The following is a 23,272-nucleotide window of genomic DNA, read 5'->3' as shown; positions in this document are numbered from 1 at the left end:
CTGGGGGCACCCAGAGCCAGGCTGCTCCCACCCCAGGAAGCACAAAGGGATGTGATGGAGCACACACGTTTCATAGCAGTCTCCTTGGGCTGTGGATAGGGCCCTGGGAGCACAGAGCAGACGGTGATGCTGTCGGTGATGCTCAGCCCAAAGCAAACTGGGCTCTTTGTGTGTGACTCAGGTCCCTGCATCTCCTCCCTTGGAGCCATGGGCCAAGGGATGCAGGAAGAAGGGGTCTTGGAGAAGCCAATGCGATTGGTCTCCATCTGTGAGCATCCACGCTCGTTTGAGGGGACCACTCCAACCGCTGGCACCTTGGAGTAAACCCCATTCACACCAGGTCCGTGCTCAGCAGAGCACAGTCAGGAGCAACCAACACTTGGGTGGGATGGGAGAGGACAGGATGGGGCCCTTGCTCACCCCCAGACCCTTCAGCATCCCCCTCCAGCACCATCCCATTGGCTGCTATCACCAAAGGGGGACAGAAAGAGGAGCAAGGGCTTTGGAGAAGGGGGATTGAGGGAGTGGAGCGCGGTCGAGAGCTTGGACCCTTCCCCACATCTCACTTTGAGGCTGATGAGAACCAAACCCCATCTCTGCATCCTTCGCTCTCCCCATAGCACACCCTGGGGCAGGAAGCAGACCCACCAAGCCCCTCCATCAGCCTGTAAAGAGGGACCAGCAGCTCTGCCTCCATCCCAAAGAGCTCCAAACCCCTTCCATCTGCCTATGGAAAACCCTTTGCAGCTCCAAGCCACAGCGAGCCCCATGGGATGGATGCCCCCTGGATGTCCCCTGCTCCTCATCACCATCCGGCACAAAGCGGGTTTGCAGGAGCCCCTCCGCTCGCCCCATGCGGGCATCTCCCCAAGGGAACAACGCGTCTCTCCCATTGCTGTTTTCCACCCTCAGCTCCCCCCCGGAGGTGACACCATTCCCAGCCCCAGCAGCACATGTGGGAGGACCCTGGAAGCCTTCAAAGCCCTGTCTGGGGAGAGACGAAAGGGCCGGTTCAGCTCCTGGCTGGAGATGAAAGGAAACTCTCCCCTCGGCGCCTGGAATGAGTTCCTGGTGCTTTGGAGCTGGGGTTGAGGCCCATTTCCTGAGCTCCATGGCAGGAGCTTTCATTTCCAGAGGGACTTTGCTCCCTATCCATGGGGCTGCCACGAGAGCAGATGGCCCGAGCATCCCTGAGCATCCTCCCCGCACCGGGCAGGATGCAGGAGGAGCAGCGCGGATGCTCCAGCACCTGATGCTGGTGCTCGCATCCTCTCTGTCTCCAAAGGGAATGGATCCTGGTAGAGCTCCGGGGGGTGACAAAGCCATGGGTGGGATGGGGGTGAGGAGAAAGGGGGGGGTTCAGCTCCAAGCAGAGCCCAGGGCCAGGCGGATGCGAGCCACAGATTTAACTCATTTGGCCAAAGGAAATTCTCTTTGGATGAAATCCCGTTTGATCTCCTGGAAAAGGGGGGGACGTGGGGGCAGGATTGGGTTTCTCTCCAATTGTTGGGCTTTATTGGGCTTAATGCATCCAAAGTGGGATGGAAAGGAGGGAAAGGCAAGGGCAGGAGCTGCGGGATCTGGCCACCGCTTCAAGGGGGTTCTGATGGAGCGGATGCGCTGCAGAGCACAAGGGAAGGGATGGAGCTGCTCAGCCAGGGCTATGGGGCCACAGAGCAGAGGGGCTGCGCCCATGTGTTGGGATGGGGTCCCTGAGCTGGGCCAGTGGGTACCAAATGGGCTCATGAGCAACACGGAGAGGTCCAGATGCAGCCCTGTGTCCCCATGGATGGGCTGAGCCTCCTCCTCCTTGCGGACATCCCAGTTTTCCCAGTCTGCATCCCGGGTGAAGCCACTTCCCAACCATTGATCCCATCTTCCCCAGGGTGGGAAAACAAGGAGGAGGAGGAGGGTGCCTCAGCACCGTGGGCTTTGGGGTGCGCATCCCAACGCAGCTCCACCTTCCAGCACTGGGGAAATGGGGAGGGAACTTCGGGGCTCTCACTTCAGGACCTCAAATCCAACGATTCCCAAAGTAATTCCTCCTCCGAAGGGCTTTGAATCCAAGAAACCATGGCCCAAGAGACCAGGTCCGGGCACGGCGCTTCCCAGCCCCATCCAGCTTGGAGTGAATGGGATCTGGTGAAGGATCTCACAACCCAAGTGCTTGCAGGGGGTGGAAGGACCCCAGCTCCAGTGCCTGCCTTTGGGCTGCAGCCGTGTTCTACCCTCAATGCTCCCCTCTTGCCTTCCTTAGCCCTTTCTTCTTGTCTCTGCCCTTCCATCCCTGCATTAGGGATGGATAAATGGCCCTTGCATTAAAAGCTGCTCCCATGGGAGGACCAAAGGAGCAACCAGCCCCAAAGGACCTCCATGGAGGCACCAGCACCATCGCTCACCCCTTTGCTTCGGCTCCTTTTGGCTCCCCATCATCCCTCTCCATAGCTCTTGTCTCCAAGGCTCTTCCCGGCTCCCTGTTCCATATTGGAACCAGATTGAAGCTTTAACTCGCTTGGTTCTTCTCCAAGCTGAAACACGGCCCTAAAAATAACCATCCCCAGGCCGTGTGTGTGATGCTCAACCCCCTGCTCCCACCACGGCTGCATCCCAGCTCCGGCTCCGTATCCCAACACCCCAACAGCTCCATTGAGGGCTTTAATCCCCCTTCTTTACCAAGCCCATCTCTCCTGCTGGCCTGCTCATTCCCTTGGGATGAGCATCACCATGGGAGCACCTAGCACTGAAGGTGATGTCCTTCATGTCCATGAGGCCAGCACCCATCCAGCTTGAGATACAGCATTGGGGAGCAAGGGGATACCTTTGGGCTCCAGCACAGAAGTCATGGGCAGGGATATGCTCCTCATAGGGAGGTTTTCCTGCCCTCTCCACCCCATCCGGACACTGAGGAATGGGGCTGGATGCTGGGCTGCATCCATTGGAGGGATGAGACCCATTGGGATGCAGGGGGACATTCCCAAGGGAACAGGGACAGGGCAGACCTTTGAGCTCCCTGCCTGGTCCCTCCAAGAGCTGCGCTCCCAGTGCTTGGCCCATCCACGGTCACACCAAGGATGCTTGAAGGCCTCTTTGCCCCATGGCTTAGAGCCATTGGGCACCCCAAGCACAGCCTGGATCCCACTTAGAGACCCACGGACCCAATGGGCAGGCACCAGCACCCAGGGTCCACATTGAGCATCCCCAGCTCACAGCAGGGCTGCAGCACTGAAGCCTTTGAGCGGCCGCTTCCGCCCTGCCCACATCTTGAGAGCACATTTGCTCCAATGCAAAAAAACCCCAAATGAATCCAAATGGATTCAAATCCTCAGGCAGGAAGGGTGGGATCGGGGCCATCGGTGGGGGCAAAGCACTCGGAGACCTGCACTTGGAATGGTTTGGGTTGGAAAGGACCCTGAGTTCATCCAGTTCCAGTGCCCTGCCATGGGTAGGGATGCCTCACATTAGACCCCATCACCCAAAGCCCTACCAAGAGGTGTGATGCAGACAGAGCTGTGCTCCAGAGGTCTTCTGCAAGCCCCTCGTGTGCCAAACCCATCAGATTCCTGAGGACTTCCTGATGGCTGCTCCTCCATCACGGCGAAAAGAGGGCATCTGCATGGAGGAAATGCTGCAGGATGGGGATGGGAACACTGGGATCAGCATGGCTCTGGGGAGCAGCAGGTAGAGAACAGACCCGATTCCATCATCTTAACGTGGAGCGGGGCTCCACAATCGCAGCCTCCTCCGGACCCGCATCCCAGTGATGAGGATGCGGGGATGAAGATGATGCTCCTTGGGGAACCCCTTCTCATTCACCCCCCATCACGCAGCCATGGCTGAGCCACTGCTGCCCTCTGCTGCCCACTGCCCGCACTGCACCCATGGGTGCTCCCAGCCGGGGCTCAGCCCCATCCCTCCCCATCATCCTGCTGCCAAAAGGTGCTGCTTTGTGGGGCGGGGGGACCTTTATTGCCCCCTTATCCCTCCTATGGAGCTGCTCCGAGCCCCTTCATTGTCAATGGCCGCTTGTGTCGCTGGGACCAGGAAACTCCCGTCAGTTGTAGCTGGATTCGGAGCTGGCCCCCGCTCCCCAGCACAGCACGGGGCCTTGGAAGCATCCCTCCTGCAGGAGCAGCATCAAAGGCAGGCGCCATCCCAACACGTCCCAAATGCATCCCAAATGTTCCCATCGCTGCGCTACAGGAAGCAGATGATGGGGAGGATGCGGGGGCCTCAGCACGGGGCAGAGCACAGGGTCCTGCTCCCAGCATCCGTGGCACCAGGACTGGGATGGGGAGAGCAGCCCCAGGGCTCACCCAGTGCAGACAGGGTTGGGATGAGGGCTCCCCACCGTGCTCCCAGTGACCTCCAGTCTAAGGCTTTGCTTTGCCTTTCCCCTCCCTGCTCAGCTCCCAGAAGCTGCCTTCTCCTTCCCAAAGTCCTATGAGGAAGAGGAGGTGCTGGCTTCCAGTGGGGACAGGGATTGACTCCTCCTATGGGAAGCCAGGAGAGGATGCTCAAGCACTGGGGCTGAAGGATGCGGGTATCGATGCAGGATGGGGCATCTCCATATAGGATGGGGCATCTCCATGCGGGATGGGGCATCTCCATGAGGGATGGGGCATCTCCATGCGGGATGGGGCATCTCCATGAGGGATGGGGCATCTCCACGAGGGATGGGGCATCTCCATGCGGGATGGGGCATCTCCATGTGGGATGGGGCATCTCCACGAGGGATGGGGCATCTCCATGCGGGATGGGGCATCTCCATGCGGGATGGGGCATCTCCATGAGGGATGGGGCATCTCCATGCGGGATGGGGCATCTCCATGAGGGATGGGGCATCTCCATGAGGGATGGGGCATCTCCATGTGGGATGGGGCATCTCCATGTGGGATGGGGCATCTCCATGAGGGATGGGGCATCTCCATGCAGAATGGGGCATCTCCATGCAGGGCCCCCTCCAAACCTGCTGCTCCATGGTGGGTTTCTCCCCCAAGGAGATGCTCACGGTGCAGCAGGAGGCTGGGCAATGCTGACCCCACCAGGAGATGGCAAGAGGCAGCGCCATCAGCTCCACAGGTTAAGGCTGCTTAGGTACCACCCTTAGGTACCTTGGGTACCACCAACCTTTGTCCCATCACTTTGCAGAGGAATGACCCTGCCCTTTCCTAAGTGGGCACCAAGCTCCCACTGCACCCAGTGGCCCCCAGAATCCCACAGGGAGGGTGCTCAGAGCCTACAGCATCTCTTTCCCCCCATCCTTTGGGAGACTGATGGCTTAATCCAAACACATGGAATGGTTTAAGATGGAAAAGAAGCTTAAACCTCATCCCATTCCAACCCCCTACCATGGGCAGGGACACCTTCCACTAGAGCATCCCCATCCAACCTGGCCAGGGATGGACAACACCTCCGCATCCCAATGGATGCAGCCCGGATGAAGTGCTCCACCAAAGGGAGAAGAGATGGAACATCACATCCTGATAGGGAAAAACCACTCCAGAGCCAGGTTTGGTGAGAAAGAGCCTGTATTCCTGCTCCTAGTGGGGTGCCACATACAAGTTCTAGTGCGGTTTAGTACAAGGAGACACTGGGCTACACACTCATGACCCCCCCACTGTCACAGAGAGCATCCCCCCGCAGCAGCGAGCGTGCAAAGGAAGCAGAACCCATGTCAAAACAGATCATTTACAGACCCCAGCGTTGCCAAAACCAAGCTGGAATCCCCAAGCAAAACCATTGGAGAAAGGGGAGAATTCCAGGAGCTGTTTGTAGGCTCCAGCCCCAAAAACACCTTAAAAACCTGCGGGAGAAGGGGATTTGGGGGACATTCCCCCAAGAAAGGAGCTGCTGAACTGCTCTATGTGATGCCAGAGGTGAGGTTTTGGGGTGCAGCAGCAGAGCTCCATCAGCCTCACCCGTGCTGGGAATCCTGCATCCCAAGGACACCAGAGCCCAGGCTTCAGCCCAGAGCTGGGGCATGGGCACAACCAGTGTTAACCCACTTAGCTCCACAGCTCTGGGGACAGGAGGGGGATGAGCAACTCCATCCCTGCGCCCATCCCTCTGCATCCAGGCTGCAGCATTGCAAAGCCTGTGTTGGCCTCCTAAGTCCTCACATCCCAGCCTCTGCCTGGCTGCCCTGCTCTAACCTTGGCTTACCCATTGACCCAACCCAGCTGCTTGAGGATCTTCCTACCCAAGAGACAGGAGAACACGATCCGGATGCGCTGCTGCCACCTCCAACATCCATCCATCCCCTCAGCAGCTCAACGGAGCGGGCTTGGAGCACTCCCAGGCAAAGGGAGACCAGTGAAGGTGAGGATGGAGGCTGGGAGCGTGGAGAGGGCTTCAAACACCCCTTGGCTGGAGCACACCACGAGGACACGGTGACAGACAGGACAACCCAAGAGCCCTGCACAGGGAGGCTGGGCTGAGAGCACAAAGGGTTTCCATTCACCTCTCCCTTGTCACAGGGTCCCCATCACCCACCTCCTGCCCACTTCCAGCACCCACCTTGCTCATCTCCCATTGGTCTGCATGGGAAGGGGCTTCTCCTGCCTCTCTCCTCACCCCCCCTCCCTGAAAACCCCCATTCCCAGTTCCAGCACCGACACCCCAACCCGAACCCAGCCTGGATGGGGCCAGAGGAGCAGCCCACAGCCTTCAGCACACCCTGAGGATGTAAAGGCTTGAAGGCTTCAGGGCAGCAAACCACAGGGATAAAGAGGTCACCAACCCCACTGGGGTTGAGGCACACAGGGCTGAGCTGCAGGGATGCAGCAGTCACGGCCTGGGCCTTCCAACCTGTCACCTCCTAACTCACTGCATGGGGGCAATGCATCCATGGCTGCACGATGCTGAGGCGTGCTGGCCACCTTTCTGGTTGCTGAGCACCATGATCCTCCCCTCTCCCATCCTGCTACAGGGCAAGGAAGGAAAGCAAAGCAAAGGAAGCAGAGGTTTTCTTTCTTAAGCAGAATCATGTATCTGAGAGCTTGGGGTGAGCCTTTGCCCAGCACATCCTGCACCCAAACCCCTGATTCTAAATGCTACACACCCGAGGGTTCAATATGCCCTTAATATTCCCTTTTAAAATGATCCTGGAGAGCAGCCAGAAACAACAGTGCTCATCTCTGACAGAGCCTTGGTGCTTCTCTGCTGCTGGCCTGTCCCTTTGGGCTCCTCCAGGCCACAGCAACGAGCTGACCTTGCCTACAAGGTGTGAAAAGAAGCTGCTGGGAGGTACTAAAGGGACCTCCTCATCTCCCCCATTCCCTTGGAAGGGCAGAGCAGTGCGAAAGGAGCTTGGAACCCACACAGCAGGGTGCTGGGGCACCCACCTGGAGCACGCTGGTGAGGCACCCATGAGGACAAGGTGTTGGGTGCTGCAGCTCCCGCAGGGTCCAGGGTGCCCTGAACTTCAGGGCAGTGCAAAGAGGGGATGGAGACCTGCTGTGCTGGAGCACATGGGGTCTCTCCCTTCCCCAGCAGACCCACGGAGGTTACAGGTGGATGGACACCATCACCAGCCACACTTGCAATGGTGGAGTAAAAGCAACTGGGAACAAACCCCTCCTGCAGACAGACAAACCAAGCAGCACTGGGGGGGGGCTCCTCTCTGCCTCTTCTACATCTCCTGCCTTTGGGGAGGGGGGCACCTCAAGCATCCAGCACCTTCAGACAAGGTTGGGAAGTCCAAGTGTTAGAAGTCACTGAGGATACTGATGTCTGCAAACTCATTCCGGTAGCGGTGAGCATACAAACTGAGCAGGAAGGCCCACTTCAAGGCCATGAAACTCCACACAGAGGACAGGTAGTAGCTCTTGGGATCAGTCAGGGCTAGGAGGGAAAAGGAGAGATCCAGGTTAAAATCCCATCCATCCTTGCAGGAAGAACCCACCTCACCCCCCCCCAGCTGTGGGAGCTTTTTGGTGTACGTCTATAAGCCAAAGACACCCCAACCTCAGTAAATCCCACTCATTCCAGTCCTAAGCATTCCACACATGACCAACCTAATGCAGATGTTTTCCCCCCAAATTAGGGTTTTCCCTAAAATACCTCAATTTCCCTAAAAAAAACCCCTCAATTTCCCTAAAAAAACCCATGAATTTTCCCCCAAACAGTTTTTCCTCATGTCTCCAAGGAAGGTGATGCAAAATATTTGCTTTTCCCTTTCCATGTGTATTCCTAAGGGCCCCATACCAGTGTTTTCATGCCCTTGCACAAGGCTGAAGCACTCCAGTCTCCACAGGGAGTGTATTTAGGCTAAGCCAAGGGCTCTTGGTGGGTTATGACCGGACACAGCTTGCCCACCACCACCAGGGCTCTTGGTGGCTCGCAGCCCAAATGCAGCAAGCAACAAAGAGCCAGGCTCTAAAACCAACAACCCCCAGGCCTGCTCTCTTTGCTCTATGGCCAAGCAAATCCTGGGAGGAATGAGCTTGAACCCTCCTTGGGTAATGGGAAGGGATGCAGAGCCACACAGCTTTAGATGCTGACTGAGCACAGAAGGCATTTCCCCCCCTGCTGCTTCCTGGTTGGAGTTTACCATCCTCACCCCCCTGCTTTATGTGTGAAGAGCAACCCCTTTGTCACAGGAACAAGTAAATACCAGTTCCTATAGGAAATAAAGCTGGAAAAGGACTGCCTCCCCGCAGCCTTTAGACCAGGTGGCTCCTGTATGATAGAAGATGCCCTAAGGCAGTGGCACACGCTGGGCAGCAGAATTAGTCTTGTGTCATTGAGGTATTACAGCAGGTAAAGGAAATACAAGGCCATTCTTGCAGCCCCCCCCCCAAAAGCCTCTTAACCCCACTCAGAGGGATGCCAGCATCACCCCCAGCTCTGCTTTGCAGCCTCTTCTGTTCCTTCCAACCCCATCCCTGGATCCAGCATCCCCTCTGCTGGTTACCTGCTCGAACAAAGCACTTACACTGGTGCTTGGTGATGGCCAGGACAAGGAAGGTGCAGAACCCCACCACGGAGAGAGCTGAGAAGAGGATCCCGATGAAGAGGAAGAACCTCAGCCCTTTTAACCAGGTCCTCCAGTAATCCTGCACATACATCACATGCGTGATCAGGGCCCAGAGCGCCAGAACACCTGATCGATCAGACAGCGAGAGCAGTCAGTATGGGCAGCACACACACACACGGGTGCCTCAGCAGCACACAGCCCACAGATCCCACTGGGAACAGCAAGGAATGCTGAGGATTCATGGCCACGAAGAGAGGGGAAGTGGTGGGATAAAGCCCTCCCTGCACGAGCATCCCTCTTCTTTGGCACAGGTTTGAGATCCAGGTCTTGATTACGGCTTGGCACAGGGAGGGCTTCACCTAAATCCTTACCATGGAATCCCAGCCTGGTTGGAGCTTAAAGCTCCTCCAGCTCCAATCCCAACCCCTTCCACTGGAGCAGGGTGCTCCAAGCCCCTGTGTCCAACCTGGCCTTGAGCACTGCCAGGGATCGGGCAGCCACAGCTTCTCTGGGCACCCTGTGCCAGCGCCTCAGCACCCTCACAGGGAAGAGCTTCTGCCTAAGAGCTCAGCTCAGTCTCCCCTCGGGCAGGTTCAAGCCATTCCCCTTGCCCTGTCCCTGCATCCCCTGTCCCAAGCCCCTCTCCAGGTTCCCTGCAGCCCCTTTAGGCACTGGAGCTGCTCTCAGGTCTCCCCTTCAGGAGCCTTCTCTTCTCCAGGCTGCCCCAGCCCAGCTCTCTCAGCCTGGCTCCAGAGCAGAGCTGCTCCAGCCCTCGCAGCATCTCCATGGCCTCCTCTGCACTTGCTCCAAGAGCTCCACGTCCCTCTTCAGGCACAAATTCCCTCAGGGAAACGATGCCTCCTTCTCTTCCCTTGTTCCAAACCCTGCTCCCTCTTCCCCACACTTCACAAAGACAATTACAGGAGCCTCTGAACGCAGGAACTGCCTGTTCACATGCTCAGAGCCTGTCAAAGCCTTCATAACCCACCAGCGCAAGCCTGCCTGTCATTCCCCATTACACAATCCCAAGTACAAGCAGCATCAAGTCCAATTATAGCAAGCTAAGTCGCAGTGTGATTAAAGCTCCTTGAAGCCCTTAACTCAACCTCTAGTTAGAGCCAAAGGAAGCAACACCAGCTTTGCCCACTCCAGTTTAACACCAAGGCCAGCCACCAGCTCCTCTGTTACTCGATATGGTCACTGTGCACGATGCTTCCCATGGGACGTGTCAGAGCACAGAGAACAGGAGCTGATAGAGGAGAGTCACTGGACTTGGGGTTGAGCTCCCCAGCAGCTTCCAGCTCCTTTCCAGCTGGCATCCAGCTCTGGATGGAGTTGAATACACAGAGAGTCAATTGGAGGCTTGATGGGAGAACGTGGCAATGGGGTTTGCCCCTTCAGTGTCCTGGGATGGAGCAAAGCAAGCTGAAATAGAAGCATAGAATAGTTAGGTTGGAAAGGACCTTAAGATCATCCAGTTTCCAACCCCTGCCATGGGCAGGGACACCTCACACTAAACCAGGGCACCCAAGGCCTCGTCCAACCTGGCCTTGAACACTGCCAGGGATGGAGCATTCACAACCTCCCTGGGCACCCATTCCAGTGCCTCAGCACCCTCACAGCAAAGAATTTCCTCCTTAGATCCAATCTAAACTTCCCCTGTTTCAGTTTTAACCCATTACCCCTTGTCCTGTCACTACAGTAATACAGAAATACCCTCAAGGGTGGCTCAGGAATGGAAAACCTTCCCCCAAACCCCAACAGAAAAGCAAAAGCACTCAAGAGTGCACTAAAAGCCCAAGGGTACAGTGCTGATCCCCAGCAAACAAGGCAGAATGAGTCCATTGCTTCATCTAAGCGGTGTCTCAGTGTGTTTTGTGCCTCCAGGCCCTCAGCCTTACCCGCCCTGAGCCTCAGTGCAGGCACTGCTCCACATCCCAGCGCTGGTGGCTCATGCTCTGGAGCTCTGCAGATGCACAAGTGCCTTGGTACAACCCCTGCCACAGGGGGTTAATAGAGGAGCTGCTGCTTCAGCATCTCAGAACCACTTCCTCTCCTGCACTTCACCTTCCAGCTCCTGCTCCAGCCCTGTCTTGGGAAGCAAAGGGGAACTTGTGTGGTTTAAGTCAGCAAAAGCAGCTGCTCCTCCTCCCGGATGATTTGGCACAAGGGGATGGCAAAGTGCTGAGTCAAGCTGCTGCCCTTGCCACCCCCAAACCTGCTGCTGGTGCTCCCAAAGCTCCCCATTGGGAGAGCAGAGGCAGCATGTGAGGAGGGGTCATGGATCTCCCTGCCCTCAGCCTGCTCCCGAAGCCTGACACAGCACTTGAGAAGGAAGTGACTTGGCCAAGTGGTGAGCTGGGTTCATTCTGCCTCATCCATGATGAAGCAGAAAGAGTATGGGGATCACACAGGGCAGCAGCTCAGCCCCATCGTCTTCCTTACCCCATGGCAGAGGGGAAAGGAGCCTCCTCCAGCCCTCAGGGACAAGGAGGAGCCACAAGGACAGGGCTTGCTTTCTTCAGTGCTTAACCTGCTCATCCTCAGCTTGGGAGATGCACTGGAATGGGTGCCCAAGGAGGTTGTGAATGCTCCATCCCTGGCAGTGTTCAAGGCCTGGTTGGACGACACCTTGGGTGAGATGGTTTAGAGCGAGGTGTCCCTGCCCATGGCAGAGGGGTTGGAACTTGATCTTAAGGTCCTTTCCAACCCTAACTATTCTATGTGGGCACCTGAACCCCATCAATGCTCCTCAGAAGTAAGGAAGAGCCACAAAAAGGAGTAAAAGCATCCTCCAGATGTTGGCAAAGGCATGGGAATAGCTGGGGCATCCCAAGCTGTTGGAATCTGGATGGAATCTAGGAGCTAAATGAAGTTATCACCAACAGGCACTGCAAGAGATGAAACACCTTTGCTAAAAAAGCCTCTTTAAGCTACTCCTTACTCACACAGAGCATCCAGGAGGAGGAAAAACCCCACTATTTCCATCAGACTCCAAAGGCAAAGGGTGGAATGGAGCACTGCATTCCTGTTTAATGCAACTGAAACACTCAGGGAAGGAAAACTCACCTCTATTGACCAACAGAACACAGTCATTGTCCTGTTTTACAGCCAAGCCTTTCCTTCCCACAGGGAGCCACTAAAAACCACCCCAGGAGTTTCCATTCCCATCCAAGCTCTTTGGAGGCCTCGGGAGCAAAAGGTTTAACACAAACCCAGGGGCAGGTTCCAGCTCCACAGCTCCAAAGCCCAGGGTTTCAAGCAGGTTTGACTGGACCAGGAAACCTAAGCTGTGCCTCATTGAAAGCTGGGAATGATGAACCACAGGAGCTTCAGGTTTCCTTCCCCACCTCAGGCTATGCCCCCCTTTAAACCTCCTCCTCCTTTGCATTCACACCCAACAGCAACCCCTGAACCTGCTCCTCCGCTCCAGTGACATTCCTGCTTCAATTCCCAAACCTCAGCCCACGTCAGGGCTGGAAGGAGCCTCAAATAAGACACAATCGAGGGATTTCCGACAGGGAGCAACGGGAAAGTTGCCTTTAAATCCAAGCCTGCTTATCCCAAGAACACAGAGCTCCAGGAAAAGGAAACAGCCCCAAGGCCATCTGAAACAACAGCGAGGGAGCAGGGGGTTTGTGGGCTCCAAGAGCACAGGTACTTGGACAAGATGAATTCCTATTGAAAGCCCCCCCACTAAAAGCAAGCTTACAGCATACTTGGAACCACTTGAAACAAACTCTGCAAGTTCAAAAGCTGAAACGTGGGAAGGAAAAACCCCTCCTATCTAAATATTGCCCTAAACCCCCTTTGAAAGCTGGGCAGAGCCAAGCCAAATCTCCCCCACTTCTCCAAACATCAACCCCATGGCAAACACAACGGGGGTGGCTCAGCCCCCCCCTCACCCTGCATTGCATTGCTCACAGCTCAGGACATTGTGTCTAGGAACAGAGGCCAAAAAGCAGCCCATAAACAACACTGGGGCTGCTCTGCAATGAATGCACTCATCGCAGCCTCCCGAGGCTCTAAATGTGTGTTGGTGGTGGCAGAGGGGGATGGAAACAACGGGAGGTTAAAAAGGAGGAGGAAGAGGCAAAACTGCTTGGAAAAGATGAAGTCCATAGGGATTTCTCCCACCCTCCATTGCTCCAGCTGGAGCATCAGAAAGAGCCACTCCAAAAGCAGCCGACCCCAAGCCGCTGGTTCTTTGCCTGGGGGATGCTCCCAAAGGGTAAAAAGCTTCCATGGAGGAGCTAAAGCCAAGCCCCAAGTGCTTGGGAAGAGCTTAAAACCGGCTCTTCTTCAACAGCTCTGCTGCCAAAAGAGCTGGGGAGCAACACTGGGGTATTTTAGGAAAACAGCTCTTGGAAGGAGAGGAATCTCCAGTGAAAACTGCCTTTCACTTGGCAGAATTCCCCCCTGGCCACGTGCATTTGAGTGTGTTGCTATTCCAGGCGGTTTGGGTTTGGTGGGACACCCATTGGGATGCACATGTGTGAGGAGGAGGTTGTTGTTGGGACACCTCAGAGGCAGGACACGAGGGGACAGGCTTGAGCTGCTCCGTGCCTCTGTCAGCCATAGCCCAGATGGATCCAGCATCACATTTTCCAGCACTTCAGCAGGACTCATCCTCTCCTCTCATTGAATCACCATTAAGCACAAGCCAAGAGCAGCTTTTCCTGCACTCCCACTGGAGTTTTCCCTCCCTCCTTAACCATGGACTACAACAGCAAACAACATGTACTACTCTCTACTTTTAACTGCTTTCATCCCAAACTGCACTGCTTTTGGCCATGGCATTCCAGCCTGGATGGGGAACAAACCCGTCTGCATCAACAGATCTACTATATGGAGTTATCAGCCTTCAGAGAATCTCTGCCTGCAGCAGAAAGAAGCTGCTTTTGCCTTCACTTACCAGGTATTTGCACAGTTTCAAGGGTCTGAAAAGCACATTTTGTGCCTCACCTCCTCTGCAGCTGCTTTAACGCCTGCTCCACATCACATTCACGGAGCACAAGCTCTGTATCCTGCCAGAAATGTCTTGGAGACGGCCAGTGAAGTGTGTGTGGAGTGGAAAACCAACCCCTCTCTTGCTATTCCATTGAAAAAGCAGGAGATGGCTCCACCAGGACATTAAAAAGCACTCGGGAAAGGGCTGGAGACATCCTGAAAACATGCAATTGCTTTCTTGGCTTTGAAACTGCCCCTGGCAGAGCGCAGACATGGCTGGCTTAGGGAAACCAGCTCATTCGAGGCAGTGAGGGGAGAAGGTCAAAGACACCAACAGTAATGAACAGCTAAAATGGAATGGGAAGTCACCAAAGCAGCTGCTGTCCACTCAGGAATGGCTTTCCCAGCTTGGGATTAGGCCATGGAGCCCCTCAGGTCACCAGAAGCACTGGGCTGGGTGGTTCTGCTCCAAAGGAGAGGGCATACCCAAGGTGTGTGTGTGATTGAAGGTGATCCCCACATTCCCAAGTATGCACGGCCAGAGGCACGGTCTGAGGATTAACAAGTGCCTTTTCCTAGGCATTGTGCAGAGGGTTTAGGATGAACCAACCTGAATGACTGGAAAGGGAGCTTGCTCAGCACCTTAAATCACAGGCTTCTGGGTTCGTAACTGAGGGTTCTGGTTCCAGACTCCTTTGTGGCAGCTTCCCCTTTAATACTGGGCTAAGACCTTACTTTAAAGGCCAGGAAATGTGTCAGAGCAAGGGAAAGTCAGTGCAAGCAGCAGGGGAGGGCAGACCTCAACACAACCCATGGCAGGAAGGCTTCTCTAGAAGATAAGCAAGAGATGGAAGTGATTACAGAGAAAGACACAGCCTCCTAACAACAACAGGAGTCAGAAGGACTCCTAACAGAGGGGAAATACAATGGACAAACAGCCTGAAACACACATCCCTGGCAACCTAAAGGCACAGCAACCAGAGCTGCAATCCCTCCCAGCACCCTGGAGGTGATGGGTAAAGCAGAAAGAGCCTTCCAGTGAGATGAACACTCACTGAGGACACTGGCATCATCAGAGATGTGTTATCATGGAACAGAGGTGCCTAATTCACCAGCCCAAGCACTCTTCTGCCCTCAACCTGCAAGACTCCAGTCACTTCTGGAAGCTTCTGCATGCAAAAGGCACATAGGAACCAACCTCTCTGTGCTAAAGACACTGAACCCACCCAGCACAGGGCTTTGGTTTCCCCCCAGGAGCTGCACACTTGAGCCACATCACATGTACTGGGGTGGACGAAGGTCTTTGTGCATTGTGTGATGCTGTACGAGACAAGGGGAGTTGCCAAGAGGTTTAGGAGCAGATTACAAGGCTCAAAGCAGTGCCTGGGAATGAACTTTGCACTGGCTGCACAGGGGAAGCTTTCAGGTCAGCAGCTTCCTCTCCTGCCCTTCCCTGCCTGTAGAATAGGCCCTGGTCAGCAGGGCACCAGGAAGAGCCTGTTGGTTCAATGAACTGTGCCAGACACAAACCCTCTTTACCTGAACCTGAAGTATCCAGTGTAGGATCCCAGTATAGCAGGGAAGTATCCCAGTCTAACAGTGCAGTATCCCAGTAGCTGGAACTTGATGATCTTAAGGTCCTTTACAACCCTAACTATTCTATGATTCTATAACAGTGAAGTATCCCAATATAACAGGGAAGTATCCCAGTATAACAGGGAAGTACCCCAGTATACCAGTGCACTATCCCAGTCTAACAGCACAGTACCCAGTATAACAGCACAGCATCCCAGACTAACAGTGATGTATCCGAGTCTAACAGTGCACTATCCCAGACTAACAGTGCAGCACCCCCATCTAACAGTGATGTATCCCAGTCTAACAGTGCACTATCCCAGTCTAACAGTGCAGCACCCCAGTCTAACAGTGCACTATCCCAGTCTAACCGTGCACTATCCCAGTCCAACCCTGCCCTATCCCAGTCCAACAGCGATGTACCCCAGCACACAAACCTCCTCCACACTGGGGTTTCCCCCTTAGATCTTCCTTCAGAAGCCCCCTCCTTGGGAGCAAGGAGAAGACCTGCCTGATTCCAGCCCCCAGCACCGAGGTTCCCCACTCCACGAACCCAATCCCCTGTTCCCACAGGGATGCGCACCCGAAGTCCATGTACCCATAGCCGCGGTTTCAACAGGCCCCAATACCCTCAGCTAACGCCTCCCAACACAAGTTATCCCCTCAGGGGCTCCTGCGCGGACCACGAAGCATCTCACCCCCTACAGCCCCCTAAGCAGAGCCCCGAATCACCCCTTGCTGTCACCTCCCCAACCCCAACCTGCTTCGGGATGCAGGGACCTCAAACCCCGTCCAGCTCCAACCCCTTCCCACGGCCCCGGCCCCCTTCCCTTGGGGCCACACACAGCGCTCCCCCTTCACCCTCCATGCTCCTCACCCCCCAACGGGACAAGCGGCGGCCTGGCCCCCCCCATTGGCCCGTGCACCCCGGCCCAGGCTCCTCAGGCCTCCCGGTGCTCCCCCCACACAGCGCTCCCCCTTCACCCTCCATGCTCCTCACCCCCCAACGGGACAAGCGGCGGCCTGGCCCCCCCATTGCCCCCGTGCACCCCGGCCCAGGCTCCTCAGGCCTCCCGGTGCTCCCTACCCAAGGCCCCAGCAGGCCCCGGGGCCCCGTCCCTTCACCCCCTAAGGCCGGGGCCGCCCCCACCGCTGCCGCCCCCCCGTTCCCTCGGCACCCCCCGACCCGCGGCCTCCGCTCGTACCCGAGAGCCCCCCGGCCGCTGCCGTTGCGGGCTGCCGCAGGCCCGGCGCCAGGCTCCAGCTCAGGAACACCGAGAGCCCCGTGAGGGCCCCGGCCGCCGCGTAGGCCAAGCGGAGGCCGAGCGCCCGGCTCACCGCCATCGGGAGCACTGCTGGAGCAGGCCCCGCCCCCGAGGCACAGCGCCCCCTGGCGGGCGGGAGGACACAGGGGAGGGGAGGGGAGGGGATAGGGAGAGGGAGAGGGAGGGGGGAGACTGAGGGGACATGGGAGGATATAGGGGACAATGGGAAATGGGGGACATAGGGGGATATGGGGATATAGGGGACAATGGGAAATGGGGGGACATGGGGATATAGGGGACAATGGACATGGGGGGGTATGGGGGGACATGGGGATTGGGGACAATGGGAAATGGGGGGATATGGGAATATAGGGGACAATGAACATGGGGGGATATGGGGGGACATGGAGGGACATGGGGATATAGGGGACAATGGGAAATGGGGGGACATGGGGGGATATGGGGATATAGGGGACGATGGGACATTGGGGGGACATGAAGATATAGGGGGCAATGGGATATGGGGGAGATATGGGGAAATGGGGGACATGGGGGGATATGGGGATATGGGATATGGGGGGACATGGGGAAATGGGGGAACATGGGGATATAGGGGACAATAGGACATGGGGGGACATGGGGAAATGGGGGGACATGGTGAGATATGGGGGACAATGGGACATGGGGGACATAGAGGTATATGGGGATATAGGGGACAATGGGACATTGAAGGGATATGGGGATATAGGGGAAAATGGACATGGGGGGATATAGGGGACAATGGGACATGGGGGGACATGAGGATAGAGGGGACAATGAGACATGGGGGACATAGGGAGATATGGGGATATAGGGGACAATGGGACATGGAGGGACATGGGGACACAGGAAGACATGGGGGGATATGAGGATATAGGGGACAATGGGACATGGGGGGACATGGGGTTATAGGGAGGACTTGGGGGCACGGGGACACAGGGGGACATGGGTCACATAGGGGACAATTGGCCATGAGGTGACATGAGGGACATGGGATATGGGGACAAGCAAACACGGGGACATGGGGGACATAGGGGGCAATTGGACATGGGGGGACATGGGGATATGGGGAGGACTTGGGGACATGGGGGGACATGGGGAATATGAGGGACATGGGGACACGGGGACACAGGAGGGGTATGGGGGGACATGGGGAGACGGGGGAACATAGGGGACAATGGGACATGGGGAAACATGGTGGGATCCGAAGGACATGGGGACATCGAGACAACAACGGTTGTGGTTCGGGGCCACCCCATTACGGGGGCTTTCCCTTTCCCCCTCTTTTCCCCTATTTCTCCCGTGTCCAAGCTCTCGGAATGTGCCGTGGGATGGAGGCAGGAACGGGCTTTCCCCACCCCTTCTGAATCCATTCACCGCACCCGTGTGAGCGATGCTGGCCTTGCTCCAGTCCAGTTCCTAATGGCTTTTCCTTAACTTCCCAGTTTTAGGCTCTTTAAATGATCCTTCCAGCACTGGGGAAGCGCATCCTGGCTGCTGTGAGCGCACGCAGAGGACTCTCTGCTCTAGATGGCAGCAGCCTCCTTCCCCTTCAGCCTGAGGCATCCCTAAAACACCTCCCTCCCTTGGAAACCACCGGGGATGGGGCTGCTCCCTGTACCCCATGTGCATCCCTCTGATTCCAGTGAACCTCCATGGAGAGCCTGGCTCCATCTTCCCAATAACCTTGCTGGTGCTCAGGGTGCTGTTAGGGGACACCAAGACTTCTCTTTAGGTTGAACAAGCCCCATTTCCTCCGTTTCTCCTTATGGAGAAGCTCCAGCTTCCAATCGTGCTCCAGGCTCCAGCCATGGAGTTCACTCCTGGAATCATGGAATGGTTTGGGTCAAAGGGACCTTCAAGCTCACCCAGTTCCAACCCACCTTCCAGTAGAGCAGGTTGCTCCAAGCTCACCCAAGTTCCTTGATGTCTATCTCACATGGGTGGCCCAAACCCAGCCACAGCATCCAGATGTGATGCAACGAGTGCTGAGTGGAGGGGAACGAGTGAGAAACCATCGGAGAACATGGGGATGATGTGGAGCATCCTGGTTTTGTGCTGGACCCGATGGTGATGGCACCGAAGCACATCCACATGCATCGATGTTCATTGGGGTTGAGCGATGTGGCTGAGGATTCAGCTCCTCCAGCTCAAAGGAGGATGTGACCCATGAAGCCTCATCACGTTCTTGGCTCAATTCCCAAGAGGAGAAGCAGCATTCCTTGGATCTGGCCGTGTTTTTCCATGCACACCTCACTCCTGGGATGCTGAACGTGCATCGGTCACGGTCAACTGGGGACAACATGGATCACCTTGGAGCTTGTCTGGGTTCAGCAACGCCGAGTCTCAGCCTGACTCATCCCGAGGCTGAGCACAGCCCTCAGACACTCAGAGACAGCAATAAAACCCTCACAGGCCCTTGGGATGGATGCTGCAAAGATCCACGATCATGGAACGGTTTGGGTTGGAAGTGACCTTAAATCACATCAACCTCCGACCCCACTGTACAATACACCCATGAGGCCACGTTATTCCACTTCCCCATTTACTCTTTCCCAGTGCTTCCCCACGCTGATGCCCTGTTGTCAGCCCAAGGTCTCCATCACCCAGCCTGGAGACAGCTCTTACCCACCTCCAGATCCCTCTTGCATCCTTTGAACAGACCCATTGCCCATCTCCCACTTTGGCCTCAGGGTTCGTCCTGCTCCCCAAATCCTTATTCTATGTCCCTAGATCCTTCTGGATGACTTCCTGCTCCCCAAATCCTTATTCTATGTCCCTAGATCCTTCTGGATGACTTCCTGCTCCCCAAATCCTTATTCTATGTCCCTAGATCCTTCTGGATGACTTCCTGCTCCCCAAATCCTTATTCTATGTCCCTAGATCCTTCTGGATGACTTCCTGCTCCCCAAATCCTTATTCTATGTCCCTAGATCCTCCTGGATGACTTCCTGCTCCCCAAATCCTTATTCTATGTCCCCAGATCCTTCTGGATGACTTCCTGCTCCCCAAATCCTTATTCTATGTCCCTAGATCCTTCTGGATGACTTCCTGCTCCCCAAATCCTTATTCTATGTCCCTAGATCCTCCTGGATGACTTCCTGCTCCCCAAATCCTTATTCTATGTCTCCAGATCCTCCTGGATGACTTCCTGCTCCCCAAATCCTTATTCTATGTCCCCAGATCCTTCTGGGTGACTTCCTGCTCCCCAAATCCTTATTCTATGTCCCTAGATCCTTCTGGATGACTTCCTTCTCCCCAAATCCTTATTCTATGTCCCTAGATCCTCCTGGATGACTTCCTGCTCCCCAAATCCTTATTCTATGTCCCTGGATCCTTCTGGATGACTTCCTGCTCCCTTTGGACCTTGCTCCTCTACCAAAGGACCAACTTGCTTGTTCCAAGCAGGTCAGGGAGGTTTCTACCTCCCCACAAACCCTTTTTGCTCTCAGCCCCATGCGTTTGGGCAGACTCAGCAGAGCTGGGATGACTCCATGGACGTCGCCTCCAAATTCCTGCTGGGCAATTGGCAGGAGGTGGGGATGGGAAGAGCCTGGGTGGAGGGAATGGAGCTGGAGCTGCTTCTGTTCTACCGGTGCCGGCTCGGAATCGCTGACTGGCGCTTGCTGACGCCGCTTGTTGCTGCTGGGTACGTGCATGGAGCATGGGATTCCTGCAGGAGGTGTTGGGAATGGGGTGGGGGGGTGCAGATGAGCAGATCCGTGTGATGGGAGCTGGAGGGAAGGGATGGGATCCACAGGGGTGAGATGGAGAGGTGCCAACGCCAACCTCATGGAGCTCAATAAAGCCAAGGTCCTGCACGTGAATGGGGCAATCCATGGGGTGGGGAATGGATGGAGCAGCCCTGAGGAGGAGGACTTGGGGGTGTTGGGTGAGGAGAAGCTCCCTATGTATTCTAAACATCCCCTGTTGTGTTCCTTTGCTGGCTGGGAGGAAGCAGCTCCCTTGCATTAGAAACCATCCATCACATGAGGCTTGGGAGCTGGGTGCGGGGGGAGATCAGCCACTGGGTCCCCTATGTGTGGGTCTGCTGAGGGGCTCAGCTCCAGGGTGCTTGGCTTGGTTATATGATAGGACACGAGGCCCTGATGAACATAGGAGAAGCTGGGCTGAGGCTGACACCAACCAAGGTGCCAATGGGAGCAGCGCGAGCATCCCTTGGGCAGCATCAGGCTGAGAGCGGCGCTGAGATTGCGGAAGGTACCCAAAGGGGTTGGCATCACCCTCGGTGCAGACGTGCCCGGGCAGCAGGCACTGGGAGCAATGGGTGCTGCAGGGTGTGAGTCACCTCATCCCATGGGAGCACCTCCACCAGCTACTGGAGAGCGGCACCCACGGAGCCTTAAATCCCTGCGGTGCCTGTTTGGGGCAGCGACCGGCTTTTATATGGAGCTGTGGGATGGTTTGGGTTGGGAAGGAGCTTAAAGCACCTCCAGCTTGCTCCAAGCCCCTGTGTCCAAGCTGACCTTGAGCACTGCAAGGGATGGGGCAGCCACAGCTTCTCCATTCCAGCATCTTCATGGGGAAGAACTTCCCAGTATCCCACCTGACTCTTCCCTCTTCCAGCTGGAAGCACTAAACTCCTCATCCCATCCCTGCATCCCTTGTCCAAAGCCCCCCTCCAGGTTTCCTGGAGCCCCTTTAGGCACTGGAGCTGCTATCCTTAAGGAGCTTTCTCTTCTCCAGGCTGAACCGCCCCAGCTCTCTCTGCCTGGCTCCATAGGATCACTTTGGTCCCACAGTGTAAAAGCACGTTGATTCCCAGGTGGAAAGGCAGTGCTACCTGGATCAGCATCCCTCCTTCAGCAAATGGGGGTTGTCTCCATCCAGGCAGGAAGCAATGCAAAGTGATCAGTCTATATGCCCTTCTTTGCCCAGGAGACATGCAGTCCCTGGACAAGAATCCTTCACTGTGGAAGGAGGAAAAAAGGAATCCAATGGGAAGGGAAAAAATCACCCCAAAAGGAGCAGCTTTCGGGGGATGCTCAGCTAAAGAAGATGTGGTTTGCACAATTCCCTGAGCCTCTGCATCACCCTTATCCAGGAGTGCCATGGTTAAGGACTCAGTGAGCAGGCACAGTGAGATGGAGCAGCTCTGGGCCATGTCTCAGGGCAAGATTCACATCAGATCACAAGGAAACCCCTGCTCCCATGGGACTGGGTGGGAGCTGCATCCTCCAGGCACAGGGGACAGGATGAGAGCCTTGGACAAGGGTGTTTTGATGCTGTTTTGGCTGCAGAGCAGCTCGCTTGGCCCTGCCAGCAGCCTGAGGCTGAGTTCAACCCAGCTCTGTGTCCTGCCCGACCACAGGGAGAGCTGGAGCCAGGGATGGATGCCAGCCCCTTGGCAGCCTGCAGAGACCTCCTCCAAGCAGTTTATGGATGCTCCACATTAGCAGGAGCCCACATCAGCACGGACATCCCCATCCCAGAACATCCCCACCCTGGGGCATCTCCATCCCAGAACATCCCAACCCTGGGACATCTCCATCCCAGAACATCCCCATCCCAGAGCATCCCCACCATGGAATATCCCCATCCCAAAGCATCCCCATCCCAGAGGATCCCCGCCCTGGGGATCCCCATCCCAGAGCATCCCTACCATGGAATATCCCCATCCCACAGCATCCCCACCCTGGGACATCCCCATCCCACAGCATCCCCATCCCAGAGCATCCCCACCCTGGGACATCCCCATCCCAGAGCATCCCCACCCTGGGACATCCCCATCCCACAGCATCCCCATCCCAGAGCATCCCCACCCCAGGACATCCCCATCCCAGAGCATCCCCACCCTAGGCCATCCCCATTGCAAGCAGCCACGTGTGGTCCTGCTCCAAGGGGTGGAAACCTCTGGCAGGCGAAGTCAATGGGATGGAAATGAGCAGTAGGGAAAGGAGGAGGGAGCACTCCAGCTGGGAACAGACACTCCTGTTCCAGACAGCTTGGATGCTTCTCATCCCAATATTTTCCATTCCCAACCCAAACCGGGCTTCCCAGCTCCTTGCCACTGCCACAACAGTGGGAATCCCTGGAGAGCATCTTCTCATTGCTCCACCACCAGCACCCACTGCCCAGAGCAGAGCCTTCCTCCTGCCTCTTGCTCCTGCTCCAAGCACATCCAGAGCTGGGAAAGAGCCGGATCAACCGGATGCGGGATCGCCTTCCTCCTCCTCCTCCTCCTCCCTGCGTGATGTAGGTGGGAAAGCTGGATCCTGCCTGGATCTGGGAACAAAAGCAGGAAAACCACTGGAGATGGGGGGAGCTTGGGGTGTTTTCAGGAGCAGGCTGGTGGTTCCTCCTGGAACCATCCCATTCCCTCCTGGACAGGGAGGGATTTGCCCTCGAGGCTTTGTTTTGTCTCCTTGAAGGAACCATTTGGGATATGGGAATAACAGGAAAACAGAAGGATTTCGACCCTGTGAATGTTAAAGCCTCAGAGGCA

At 56.0% G+C, this 23,272-nt stretch overlaps 2 protein-coding genes across 2 annotated transcripts in view; both read right to left on the bottom strand.

Moving 5' to 3' along the window:
- LOC133208924 (cytochrome c oxidase assembly protein COX14) overlaps positions 1 to 16,695 on the bottom strand; it is a 190,459-nt gene extending 173,764 nt beyond the window's left edge. Inside the window, exon 1 of the mRNA XM_061347178.1 lies at positions 16,689 to 16,695. The gene's annotated coding sequence lies outside the window, so the exon portion shown is untranslated. The remainder of the gene's footprint in view (positions 1 to 16,688) is intronic.
- On the bottom strand, positions 7,586 to 16,868 carry SLC48A1 (solute carrier family 48 member 1). Its single transcript, XM_061347176.1, has 3 exons — positions 16,708 to 16,868; positions 8,936 to 9,103; positions 7,586 to 7,842 (listed from the first exon to the last, which is right to left on the bottom strand). The coding sequence occupies exons 1-3, from the start codon at positions 16,844 to 16,846 to the stop codon at positions 7,706 to 7,708; spliced, it is 444 nt and encodes a 147-aa protein (XP_061203160.1). The 5' UTR covers positions 16,847 to 16,868; the 3' UTR covers positions 7,586 to 7,705.
- Positions 16,869 to 23,272: the final 6,404 nt, after the last annotated feature.

Source organism: Neopsephotus bourkii, unplaced genomic scaffold (genome assembly GCF_033783945.1).
Source record: "Neopsephotus bourkii isolate Nb327-2 ecotype Australia unplaced genomic scaffold, CSIRO-AGI_Nbou_v1 NB_309, whole genome shotgun sequence".
Classification (NCBI taxonomy): Eukaryota; Metazoa; Chordata; class Aves; order Psittaciformes; family Psittacidae; genus Neopsephotus; species Neopsephotus bourkii.
The sequence above is the reverse complement of the archived record's forward strand: the minus strand, read 5'-3'. Positions and strand labels throughout refer to the sequence as shown.

Excerpts from the sequence above, each read along its gene's own strand:
- SLC48A1 (XM_061347176.1), bottom strand. The coding sequence starts at position 16,846 with ATGGCGGTGAGCCGGGCGCTCGGCCTCCGCTTGGCCTACGCGGCGGCC. Across the intron at positions 9,104-16,707 it reads AGCGGCCGGGGGGCTCTCGG|GTGTTCTGGCGCTCTGGGCC; the intron begins GTACGAGCGGAG and ends CTGATCGATCAG. Across the intron at positions 7,843-8,935 it reads GGCCATCACCAAGCACCAGT|CCCTGACTGATCCCAAGAGC; the intron begins GTAAGTGCTTTG and ends TTTCCCTCCTAG.